Source organism: Onychomys torridus, chromosome 7, assembly GCF_903995425.1.
Source record: "Onychomys torridus chromosome 7, mOncTor1.1, whole genome shotgun sequence".
Taxonomy (NCBI): Eukaryota; Metazoa; Chordata; class Mammalia; order Rodentia; family Cricetidae; genus Onychomys; species Onychomys torridus.
The window spans coordinates 73,286,996-73,300,523 of record NC_050449.1 but is presented as its reverse complement, the minus strand read 5'-3'; the positions used below and the strand labels follow the sequence as shown (position 1 = coordinate 73,300,523).

General features: G+C 42.5%; 1 protein-coding gene across 3 annotated transcripts in view; it reads left to right on the top strand.

Moving 5' to 3' along the window:
* The window catches only part of Filip1 (filamin A interacting protein 1), a 168,315-nt gene that overhangs the window by 111,882 nt on the left and 42,905 nt on the right, over nucleotides 1-13,528 (top strand). For 2 of the 3 annotated variants that reach the window (XM_036194124.1, XM_036194123.1), the window contains exons 3-4: nucleotides 4,509-4,682; nucleotides 9,802-9,980. In XM_036194124.1, coding sequence (XP_036050017.1) covers nucleotides 4,509-4,682; nucleotides 9,802-9,980 — 353 coding nt within the window. Of the gene's footprint in view, nucleotides 1-4,378; nucleotides 4,428-4,508; nucleotides 4,683-9,801; nucleotides 9,981-13,528 lie in introns of those variants that run through there. The other variant, XM_036194125.1, reaches the window with a different exon arrangement.

Here is a 13,528-nt window from a genome sequence, read left to right as displayed (position 1 = left end):
CTTTAGAATTTATTTAATTTCCTTTATGCTTATGTCACATATACTGGTATGAATTAATAGTGCAATTCATGCTGTCAAGAGTGTTTAGTTTATATTTGAAAGCCAACTTCCTGAACACTTATCCACAGTGAGGGATAAGTCTTCTACTGTAGCCTTTGGGACCAGCTCTCGGGATTGTACCCAGGGTTGCAAAAAAGAATGTTTTTCAGAGTAGTGGGACTTTAGAAAAATTTCTTTATCGATCTGAAGGAAAAAGACTCACAAACAATCTGAGGGCGATGCGCTTTATTTTCTACTCCTCAATTCTCCAGCTCTAATTCTCTCCTCTAATTCTCCTTGAGTAAACAATAAGGAGCAGAGCCATTTACCATGGCGACAAATAGGTGGGGATATGGGGTTTGGCATTTCCTGGGTGGTGGCATTGAAACTGTCCCAAACCTAAAAAATATATATATATTTATCCTGCTTGAAATCACAGATCATGGAGAAGGGAACTTGTAACTCTTTATTCAAGGCTGTGAGAACCATCCTCTATAACCCTGGCTAATTGTGAAACTTTTCCCAAAGTAGCTGGACATAAAACTATCCCTTTCTGGACATGGTTAATTGACTGTTATTTGGGACCTAAACAATGAACAGTTAGTTAGCTGAGCCTAAAATCTTGTACCATAAACTGAGGTTAGAGATTTGTACAAAGTGTTAATTGCTAAAAGGTCTGAACAGGGAGTGTTGTTGGTCCTGTTATCAGCTAGACATGGCAGGGGGAAGCTGGCACAGCTATTTAGGTCATTTTTGTGTATAAAGGACTTAGATTCAACGAATCAGACATCTGAACCTCTGTCTTTGTGTATTATCTGTGAAAGTTTAAATTATGATCCATTCACAGAGACAAACAGTCTAGTTTGAATTTGCTCTGAGGCCCAAATCAGCCAATTGTATGCAGCTTATCTTAGAACTGAGAAGACATTGCTGTTTTCTTTATGTTAGTCTGAGCTAATGACAAAAAAAACAGGTCCTAAGTGTCTTATGGTCCTCATGGAACAGCAGTTCTAGTTATGAAGGATATCCTAGTATATTTTTTATTTCTCAAAATTGTATAGCTTAATGAGAAGTCTTTAGACAGTCCACAGATATAAGTGCCCGTAAGACTGAGATGTGATCATGAGATTACAAAGTACACATTACATGAAAATGCACAGTAATGGGGAGATTTCACAGCTCTTTTCCCACATGTGAATTTACAGACAGAAGCAGCCAGTTTCCAGAGTCTGTAGTCTTGTAAGCCTTGCTTAATGGGGTTCCTTCATCAGAGAATTACTCATCTGGTGGGTAACATCTGAGTTATCAATTGCCATCTGCTGTATTTACATCATGGCTCATGACAGCTTGTGACAGTCTTCAGAATGTGGTTTGTGGGGCCAATGTGTGAATAGCTCTGTGGTGGGGGACCAATGTGTGAATAGATCTGTGGTAGGGGGCCAATGTGTGAATAGATCTGTGGTGGGGGGCCAATGTGTGAATAGCTCTGTGGTGGGGGGCCAATGTGTGAATAGCTCTGTGGTGGGGGACCAATGTGTGAATAGATCTGTGGTGGGGGGCCAATGTGTGAATAGATCTGTGGTGGGGGGGCCAATGTGTGAATAGCTCTGTGGTGGGGGGCCAATGTGTGAATAGATCTGTGGTGGGGGGCCAATGTGTGAATAGATCTGTGGTGGGGGGCCAATGTGTGAATAGCCCTGTGGTGGGGGGCCAGTGTGTGAATAGCCCTGTGGTGGGGGGCCAATGTGTGAATAGATCTGTGGTGGGGGGCCAATGTGTGAATAGCTCTGTAGTGGGGGGCCAATGTGTGAATAGATCTGTGGTGGGGGGCCAATGTGTGAATAGCTCTGTGGTGGGGGGCCAATGTGTGAATAGATCTGTGGCAGTTCCTTTGGTCAGGTAGGAATGGAACTGAATCAGCACAAACACGATGGGGGCCTGCGCGCCTGTGCACTTGGCATCACTACCTAGCACAGTGACTCTTCTGTCCTCAGGTTCTGCTGTGTTTGAATAATCCAAAAGGAATCCTGACAGTGTCAACAAGTGGGTGTAGCACAATCTTATGACTTTGGGTGTATGTCTTTGTCTTAGATCCCAGGGGCACTGCAAATAGGGTCATCTGTAGTCAGAATGAAGGTGACTTTCTCAGGACCAAGCTTCTAGGTAGAAGAGAGCAAACACTCTAATACATTATTTGCCTTTGTGTGTCTCATTAGTGAAGCATAAATGAGTGTGTTTTTCATTTTTTTTAAATTGTTACCATTGTTCATTTCAATGAGAAACCTTATCTCTGAACATGTAAGGCTGAAGGCGATTTAGGAAGACATGATATCAACTCCTGTCCTTCACAAACACATGCTCACGCATGAGCAAACATATGTATATATGAATGTGCACATACAGTAAGGAAGAGGAAGAGAGGAGAGGGAGAAGGGAAAGAAAATGTTAAGATGTCCTCTTTCATCAGGAGATGCAGCCCTTAGTCAGGGAGCAGTTTGTTTAGTTGTTTAGTTGTTAGTTTGTTTAGAGGATGGGGCTGTATTTTAGCCCTTATTTATTCTGTCTGCCAAATAACCTTGGACAAGGCATAAACCCAAACCTATGGCAGCCTTGTAGTATGGGAGCCTCCTGTACATCAACTGCTTTTGATCTTCAGAAGGAAGGGCTCCAACACTCATCTCATTCACATAAGTACATACATATATTTTAACAGCCTGTTCCTAACAAGCCCATTTGGCTACCTATGCTCCAAAAAGCCAATAAAAACTGCAAATGAATGATGTTACCATCTTTCTCTTTTAATCATTCCCATATCTGGGGTCAATTTTTTTTTGATTTGACTAAAGATAAAAATGTCATCTTGAAAGAAGAAACTGTGGATGCCAGGACTTGTGGACAAGGCAGGCAAATTTGGAATCAGACATGAAAGTAAAAACATGGTGATGATAGAGGTTGGCACACCGGAAGTCTTCATTAAGAAAAGCTACTGCTCTGCCTCTCCCTCCGTGGGACTGTAGATACGTACCACTGAGTCTTCTCTCAGGTGGCTTCTGAGGATACACACTTGGGGCATCATGCTTGCATGACAAGCACTCTCCCAAATGAGCCAGCTTGTTAGCCCCAGGCCTCTGCCCTGGGTTTCCATAGTCCCCTGCTAGCCTGACACACAGTCCACCGCTGCACTTGGTGTGCTTTCCCCCACATGAAGACGAACCGCTTTTTCTTTAGCCTATTTTCCAGCCTTAATACTCCCACTAATATTCCTAGTTACTAAGCTCTGAAAAATTAGTATTTTACATTTTATCTCAAAGTAAGTATGTCTTTATGGATCAGCAATGCTGATATGAAAATTCTTGTTCACTGCTGGTTCACTAGTGAATTAATCTTTATCCTTCTGGATGACATTAATTTGGAGACTGAAAAAAAAATGCAACAAAATGAGAAGCCTAAGAAACACAAATTTTGTAATGGTCAGGTTGTTAATTCAGTACTCAAGTTTAACTAGTTAACTCTCCTGTTAAGATGTTCACTGTAATGACTGTGTTTGTAATTTTAAACTCACAGTTAGCACTGGTGCAGGGGGAAAAACTATTACTGTAAAAAACTTTTACTGTTACAGACTGAAATCTGTGCCCAACCAGTTACAATGAAGTCATGCTGGTTTATCTATTACCCTATTGTTGAGGCAGCTCCATGTGTAGATGGGGAACACACAGCAGACATCACCTGCATCACAACAAAGCAATAAAAAAAAAGCACCCAGAAGTGTGTGCATGGTATGATGGAACCAAAGACAATGCCACAGACCTACAGCTTGGTTTTCTTGAGAGTCTCAATAAAATGTGGAGCTAAACCACTGAAAACCTAACCATGACATACCAGCCTGACTTGTCTGATAGAATTTGATATGAATTAGTTAGTTAAAAGCCTACCCCAGGACAGTGTGAGTTCTCAACCATGGGCTTCTATGCAAAGCAAATTCCTTATGAGAGAGGAGATCAGCAAGAATGTCTGTACATTAATTGCATATAGAGTTATAACCACAATGAGGTGGTTATAGAATAAAGGGAGTGGGGTTTCCTATAAACCAGATTTGAATACCATATTGAGAGCATGAACAGAAAACTGGAGGCTTTTGATCATTGCTGACCTCATGTACACTGAAACAGGTTTTCCAGGACAGGTCCTACCTGCCTCCTCTCTCATATCAGTGCTACTTAAGTAAAGCAATTTTTGTGTAGTTAATATTAGCACAAATTCTTTTTCTGCTCCCCTGCTTCCTAGCAACCAAAGCAGAGTATCTGCATGCCAATCTACAGTTTAAAAAAAAAAAAGGAACCGAATCCCCAGTGAATCTGCAATAGACCTGAGGCAGTGGGATGCATCCTGTAAGCTCCTTGCTGATTTTGTGAGTGCCATGTGTGATCTGCAGTGTCAGCCATCTGACCTTGCTGTACTTTTGGCCACAGGCTAGAGAAGATGTGATCCACATGCTGAAGACAGAGAAAACCAAGCCCGAGGTTCTGGAGGCACATTATGGATCTGCAGAGCCAGAGAAGGTGCTTCGGGTCCTGCACCGAGACGCCATCCTCGCTCAAGAGAAGTCCATAGGAGAAGATGTCTATGAGAAACCCATCTCAGAGGTAAGCAGAGCACCAGCTAGAAAGAAACTGCAGATACCGCCCCTCTTCCTTTTATATGCTTCAATGTTTCCTCCCAAATGCAAAATTGCTATGATTCTCTAATGCAAAATTAACTACAGTTAAGTAATTTGTGCGCTGTGCTAGATACGTTCTGATAGGAGTTCCAAGCTTTTACTTAAACATGCTTTGGGTTTGAAATATATTTTCCCACATGATTAGGAAAGTTATGTGCTCTTGAAATACGTATCGTTTTGCTCCTCTAAGAAATAGCATATTTAAAAATTTGAAGGGCTGACTAGTTCTCACATGGAGTTTTCAGGATTATATAAAAATGATAACCTCGCTTTAGACTGAATTTATTATTGATAGTTATGGTTCAATATCACTGCTTTGAGAGTATCTCAAAATGTCCTAATTTAAAATGTCTTATATGAATTCCAGTGATGAAGACAAAAAAATCTCAATGAAATATTTAGGACAATTTTTTTAAGATGAAATAGTATCAATTAGGGCTAAAATGAGTCATTTTAAGCAATATTATATTAGGAATTATGGGCTATTGTTATTATCTATGACATGACATTTAAAAAATTCTCCCATGCTACAGTGGAAGTTCAGTGTCAAATTAGGGTCCTAGTTTAATGGATGTAGCTACACTGATACTTTAATTGCAATCAGTAGGATAAATTAAAAAGTAGAAATTAGGAGTCAGAGGAAATGAGTTTTAAATTTAACTTTTAACCTAAATCAAGATCTGATTTAGATAGTATTCGAAACAAATTGACAGCTCCATCATTTTCTGATTAATGCAAATCTTCACTCTCCACTTTCCCTAAAATGAAAAAAAAAAAAAGGCAGAAAGTTGTTTGTGGGGCAGCATTCAGATCAGATAACAGGCTGTTTGGGATCCAGCTGTGTGTGGTTTTTGCAGAGCCCACTTCAGCTCACTAAACCTCATAGCAGTGTTGTGAGAACTGAGTGAACGATGCCTATAAAGCTTTTAACACAGCATCCGGCATGCGCTAGATACGCAAGCACTACTCACCATTAGTGTTGGCTTGGGTTAGGAGATAATAATATTCATACCCTCTAGTTCTTCCTCACGTGGGTGGGTGGGGGGTGAGGAGGAGCAAAATACATACAGTTTTACAATGATGATGATGATGATGATGATGATGATGATGATGATGATGATGACAGTGAGAAAGCTCAGGTTAGGCTTTCCTAATTCTTTTCTTCCTCAACTAGGGCTTGAGGTGACTTCGCCAACCCCAAGGGAGAGGTAGGCCACCAGAGCAGACACATTTACTGGATTCACCACCCCTAATCCATTGAACTCTGCAAACAGAACTCAGACATGCACCTGGACAGAGGAGAGGGGGCCATGCGCAAATGCTCAGCTGTGAGCTGTCCTAGGATTGATGGCAATAGGCCTGCTTTTCTGGTCCTTTCTCCTCTCAATAACCTTTTAGAGACAGGGTCTTACCATCTCTCCCAGGCTGGCTACATATCCATTTGTTTTTCTGTCTGGATATGGTAGCACATACCTGTAATCACTGCCCTGGGAGGGCTGAGGCAGGACAATGACCAGCCTAGGCTACATTTATAGCCTTTCATAATCTGTGCTGTGTGGTCTCCTCCAGGGAGAGATGTAAAATCAAGGCTTCAGAGTCTGAAGGACTGTGTATTTAGCATGAATCTGTTCAGATTTCCTGTCCATGACTTGTCTAGTCCTCAGTAGGGTGTCTTCCCCATCACCACTGAGTCATGTTTGCACTGAGCTGATGCTCTCCTCTCTGACTCCCCTTTAGTTTGCCTCCTTTTTCTTTTGATGCAAGCACAACATCACAAAGTATGGGACATGTTTAGTCAGATTCCAAGCAATGTCAGCAATTCAGTCTGTCACCAAGGAGTGCTTCTGACATCTTATCCTGCTCTTCCCAAATCTAATTCTCTAGTCTCCATGGACTGTATTAAATCACCTGGAAAATCTTAATGGTTGCATCCTTAAGGGAAGGACTATGGATGATCTCATGGGGCCAGTTGAAGGGTTATAGCATGCTCATTAGTTGTGTCCTGGGTCCCGATACCCTCTGTGTACAAGAGTCACCGTCCCCTACTCAGGGGCTCTCCTGTTTCCACTGGTACCCCATTCCAATTCAACAATGACTAAAAATAGCCTTATCTTAAATGCCCCCAAAGCCATGCCCCTTCTGCATAATCCAGTTTGGTTCCTAAGACCTTCAGTTCCCTTCAGTTGATGTCTCTGTTCCTAAATTCCTCAGTGATTTGGAGTTAAACCTCAGCAGACATCAGAGCTAAAACTGTCTCCTGAGCTCTGGTCCTTTAACATAAAACATGCTGAAATTGTTTCCTTTCTCAAGTTTGCCCACTTCTGGTGTCCCACAAGATGGCTCAGCAGGTAAAGTTGCTTGCCATCAATCTGGACCACTTGAGTTCAAACCCTGAGACCCACATAGTAAAACGAGAGGACTGCTTTGTGCAAGCTTTCTTCTGACCTCTACGCTAGTACCTTAGCATGGGGACCCTCACATGAGAGCGTGCGCACACACTCGCGTGTACACACACACACACACACACACACACACACACACACACACACACTTAATCAAAAATGGAATTAAAAAGACTTCTAGGAAGATGGGCTTAATGGTACATGCCTTTAGTCCCAGCACTCAGGAGGCAGAGGCAAATGGATTGCTTGAGTTCCAGGCCAACCTTGTGTACATAGTGAGTTCCAGGCCAGCCAAGGCTATGCAGAGAAATTGTCTTGAAAAACAAATCAAAACAAAACAAAAAACAAAAAGAAAGGAAAAAAAGAAAAACCAAACCAAACAAACAAAAAGGACCTCTAGGTATGTTATTTCTTTCCTTAGCAAATTCTTGGCCTTTCCATTTTTTTTCCCCCTCTATTCAAATGGAAGTTGTGTTCAGAACAGATGACCATTACAGTTGCATTGTTCTTTAGCAGCCATTCCTCTGTGCTGAACCACCTCTTAAAACTCAAAATCCCAAAGTCAGGACACAGTGTATGATTTGTGAATCTGTAGGGCCCATTGCTCAGGGAGTCGATCTTCAGACTCTGTACAAGTTGCATAGCGCCAAGAGAACAGACACTTCCCTTTTCTTTTAGGACCTTGATATCATTAAGACAAAACAAAAACAAAAACAAGAAATAACATCTGACAGAGCTTATCTGCTGCTAACTGTGTAAGTTTTTACATGAAGAATTTAAGATTGGAAGCTAGACTCCACACTAACACTTTTAAGCAGAACTTAGCACCTCAGAAACACTATGCAGGAATGCCTCAGCAACTTGTAGACCAGAAGACTGTCTTTCTCATCATGTAACCACAGTTACAGAAAACTATATGAGATGTGTTGATATTTCCATGTGCTGTTTTTCTCTCCAGATGTCCATACACACAGTATCTCTTGGGGTTTCTCCATCTACCATGTGATTAATATGCCATCATCTTCCCCTATACAATTCCTTGAGATCTCAGGGGACACTGGGCCTTCCAAGCATAATGCATCATACTATGGCATGCAGGATGCAAAATAAATGAAAAGTCCGACCCATATGTACTTGGCTCTTCATTCCAAACAGAACCTTCAGATAAGTCACTGCCCTTTCCTTTGCTGGAGAAATGATGATACAGGCAGAGCTGTTCTTCAAATACTTTTCCAGACTTGTCAAAAGGCCCCAATTTAACTGCCTACCTGTAATGATCTAAATGCTATGGGTCACCAGTTAGTATAGGTCTTTCAACCAGTTTCCATCTGCTATCTGCTCCAAAGCAAAGAGAAGAAGACGAGAGGGTGAAACAACCCTCCTCTTATTTTAGGTCCCAGAAACAATCCATTCACGATGAATGTATCATGCATCTGTAAAGAGAACCATAGAGCAAGCTTCTTGAAACTAAAGGGCGAGCAGAAATGTAGAAAACAGCTCAAATGCTGGTACTCTGCACAGCTCTGCTCCCCAGAAGGGTCAGGGAGTTGTTAGTGGGATTGAGAATGGATTTCAATACGTCTGTTCCACCTGGAATACAGGGTTCAGATAAGGTGGTGAGAAGTAGAGGATTTCTTTTTCCAGAAAACGTGGCACAGTGTCAAAGCATTTGCTCGTCATAGATGGGTATGGTGCTGGTGGCATCTGGTCAGAAAGATGCTGCTAACATCTCTGGCTGCACGGGTGGGATAGACAAGGATGCTGCTGACCAGTCCTACATGCACAGCCCCACAGTGAGCAAGCTTATCTCAGCAGCGCCAGATCAAAGCCATGCTGGAGTTCGAGAGAAAGAATAATGGGTAGGAGAGGCAGTGCTGAGATTGTAAGATTCCGTCCCCTCGAACAGGCATTTACTAAGCACATACTTTGTGCAGACAGTAGACAATTGCATAGTCAGAACTAAAGGGCCAATGAAGTCACGGTTTCATGAGGTAGGATACTCTGGCCACAGAGAAGCAGCAGCCCTCTGTAAGATTTGTAAGACCTCATTCGGAGAAATATACTCTTTTAAATGTTCTCAAAAGCCTCCCTACATTTAGCGCATCTTGAAAAAAATAGGAGTGTGGACCCTTCCTATATTTTCCCTAGAAATTTAGGTAATTACAAACCCTATATTATGACAGTGATAATTACTACCCAGAAGAGAAGTCTAGTACATTTACATGGTGAGATCTTAACTTTTCTGAGATTAGGAAGATGTTATCCACTTTACGTGAAATAATGTAATCTCCTAAAATTCAGAGAGTCTGCCCCAGAAGGCCAGCAGGTAAATTTCAGCATTGTGTACTGGATACGACAGTACAAGCCTGTAATTCCAGCACACAGGAGGCCGAGGCAGGGGGATTGTGAGTTTGAGGCCAGCCTGGGCTTGGTAACAAGATTAAGTCTCAAACCAAAAGTGTTAGGGTTATTATGGTTAGTTTGTAAAGCCCGTTGGCATTGAAAAGATACCAGAAGATGGTGGCACACCATTTCCCTTTCAATGTTCTCAATGAGGTCATATGCCCCTAGGCCAGTGTCACAATGTACAGTCGCTGCAGATGAAGTCTGGCGTTAAGCTCTTTCCTGGCTTTGCTCACTCAGCTGGACAGACTGGAGGAAAAGCAGAAGGAGACCTACCGCCGCATGCTGGAGCAGCTGCTGCTGGCTGAGAAGTGTCACAGGCGCACTGTGTATGAGCTGGAGAATGAGAAACACAAGCACACTGACTACATGAACAAGAGCGACGACTTCACCAACCTGCTGGAGCAGGAACGAGAGAGGTAACTTGCACACAGACACCACTCGGGCTACATCTGGGTCTCCGCCATTTCCTGACTGGCCCACAGGAGAGGCCAGGCTCAAAGTACTAGCTTGAGCAATAAGGCAAGAGAAGGAATTGAAAGGGATGCACACAGGAAAAGAAGTCATACACAATATGGAAAAGGAGTGGGAGAGTGGACAGCCCTGTCTCATTACTGATGTCAGTAGAATTGCTTCAAGTTTTGCTCCATTTATGATGATGTTGACTGTGGGTTTCTCACATATAGCTTTTATTATGTTGAGGTATGCTCACTCTAGCTTGACACTCTCTAAGACAGCCCCCCACAGGAGTCACATATCAGATATGCTGTATATGAGATATTTACATTCCAATTCATAACAGTAGCAAAATCACAGTTATGAAGTAGCAACGAAATGCTTTTATGGTTGGGGGGGGGTCACCACAACATGGAGAAGTATATTCAAGGGTCCACATCATTAGAAAGGTTGAGAAGCACTGCTCTAGGACTTTTATCGTGAAGACATGTTGGATTTTGTCAAAGGCTTTTTCTGCATTTACTAAGATAATCATATGACAATGTAGACAGGTGCCCAGGGTCTTATTCTGGTTTCTAAATGTTCTGTTATAGGGGTAGGGTGCTCAAGAGGTAGAGGAGACTTATCTGAGATTATCATGTGACTGTGTTTGGGGTGAGCATAAATATGGTGCAAAAGTCTCACCAAAATGTTAAGAGCCTGAACACCATAAATCTGGAAAGAAAAGTAGGGGGTTTATATATGAATTTGATCAGTGAAGCCTCAACATTTGAAAGCCTTCTTATACATTGACTATGATGTAAATTGAAATAAGTTACATTACTGAAATAATGCAAATTTTTCTTTGGGGTTGAAATCCAATTTTTCAGAAAGGTACATTCTTACCATTAATTATAAGTGAAACTTCCTCATTAATACCAGTGTAGAAAATCTTAATATTGGTTGTATATAAATTACTACGTTTTTAACATTTAAAAGATTGCATGCTTTTTTTTTTTTTTAACTGTATGTGTATGAGTGTTTTGCCTACATGTATATATGGGTACCAGATGCATGCTTAGAGCCCTGCAGAATTCAGAAGAGGGTCTCAGAACCCTTGGAACTGGAGTTGCTGATGATTGTGAGCTGCCATTTGGGTGCTGGAAACCAAACCCTCATCCTCTACAAGAGCAACAATTGCTCTTAACTGCTGAGCCATCTCTCTAGCCCTAGGCTGCACACCTTAAAACTTCAAGAACCCAAACAAACACTGAGTGTGTTCTACCATGATCCACCGGACTTGGGTCCTAGAGCCCTGCTTAGGGGAGGTGAGGGAATAAAGAAATGACAGACACACAGACACATGTACAGAAAAACTGATTAGATGGGGTGTGTGCACTCTGATGGAATAGTACCTACTGCAGCCACAGCCTGGAACCTTGGCATGTTCATTATGCACTGCACAGTGGGAGGGTGGGCTAGTCCTTGTCATTCTCTGTGGACATCTGGCTTCATGCTTATAGACATCCAGGAGGAGGAAGCTGCACCTGCTCGTTTCTGTACAAATTAATGAATGGTTGGCACTGCCCAGGAGGAAGGCTTTGTCATCCCTCTGCCACTCCTCTGGGGCTGAGGCATTGGAGTCCTCACCATGGCTCTCCCCATGACCATGATACACATTCCCCACAGACTTCCCTCATTCAGGGCCTCCTGGGCTCCTGGTGTTCGCTTTACACATCTACTCTTGTAGCACTGTTTTCTCAAGCCAGAGACATCCAAACAGGAAGCAGAGACACCCTCCTACTCCCCAAGTTGTAAAGCTTTCTATTTAGCAGTTGGACTCACTTTTTAAAATTATTTGCCTCCTGTCCTTCAGCCAAATGGTTACCTCTTTGCCTTCCACAGTGTTTGAAACCACTGACATTGAACCACCTGTAACCCCAGCCTTTGGGAGGTAGAGGCAAAAGAATCAGGGCCAGCCTCAGCAACATAACAAGTTCCAAGTCAGGCTGTGCTACATGAAACCTTGCTGAGAAAAAACAAACAAACAAACAAACAAACAAAACTAAAGCCAATAAATGATACAGAACAGGTTGCATTTATAAAGATTTTTAAAATACGTAATTGGTAATGTTACCTCTTACTGAGTGTAGTACTTCCCCTGGGGAGGGAGAAATGAAAGAAAACAATGAAGTTTTATGCCCTATATTCCTAATTTACGGTATCTTTATGTTTCTTTTAAACTACAGTAAGGCAAGGCTGGCTGGCTTCATGTTTGAACAGATGAGCTGGTTTGGCATTTCTAGGTAACCAGGGAGAACAAGCCCCCACCCTCAGTCTCTGAAAACTATCCAGTCTTAAACTATAGACCCAGTGAAAGAGTCTGGTGTGTCCAGAACATGACTGATGGGAACCTCTGCTAGGATGATCAGGCCTCCCTCTCCCAGCTCCCTGGCCTCCCAGCATTTGGGAGGTAGAGGCAGGAGATGCAAGGCTAGCCTTGGCTATATAGTAAATTAGAGGACACCCCAGGGCTACCTGAGATACTACCTTAAAAAGCTAGGGGCTGGAGAGATGGCTCAAAGGTTAAAAGCATTTACTGCTCTTTCAGGGGACCCTAGTTTGTTTTCCACACCCTCATGTTGGCTCAGAACCATCTGTAACCACATTTTCAGGGCTTCCTGTGCCCTCTTCTGGCTTCCATGGGCACTGAACACGCTGTGTACTCCACAGTAACACATATACATACGTGCAAACAAAACACTCACATACATAATTTAAAAAATCCAAACCAGAACAAACAGATATCACAAACCAGGTTCTAAATACAATATAAATCCATGTACCTACAACAAGTCATCTGCTTAGATACTTTCTGTGGGAGTACTGTCAGGAAAAATATAGCAACTTGTTCACTGCTAATTTCTTAAACAATCTGAAATTGATGGATATGTACATGTGCTGTAATGATAGAGGTAGTGGGTGGGTGGGTGAATCTATGGGAGAACACTGGCCCAACAAAATACAAAACCCAGGACGTGATCTAGGGCACCACAGAAATGCATAACATAAAATATCTGAAATGGAGCAGTTCAGATCGTTTTAAAGCACTGGTATGAATTATTTTTGAGCACTTTGTAAACTGTTTAGAACCAGCTGTCTGTCCGTCCTTCCTGTGATGTCTCTGTTAGAGCTGACTGCCCGAAGTGGCGCCAGTTCACTCAGAGTTGGTTGTGGCTGTGTCAGGGAAGGTCTGCCTCTGCTCTTTTCTTCTCTGCTTGGCTACGTTCTGTGCTGTGCCAGTAACTGGGAAATAGCACGTGATGGAGCACCCTTTCATGTTCAGTCTACAGAATCCAATCGGTTTATTCACCATCTGGTCAACCCCAGAAGGACAATTCTTATCCTCTTATCTTGCGGGGCTGTTTAATGAAGGGTCACCTTTCCTGAGCACAGTGCTACATGTATATAGTATAAGGAAGGAGTCAGGCAAGTTTAAAAATCACAGAAAGCCCCCCATACTGTCATCAGC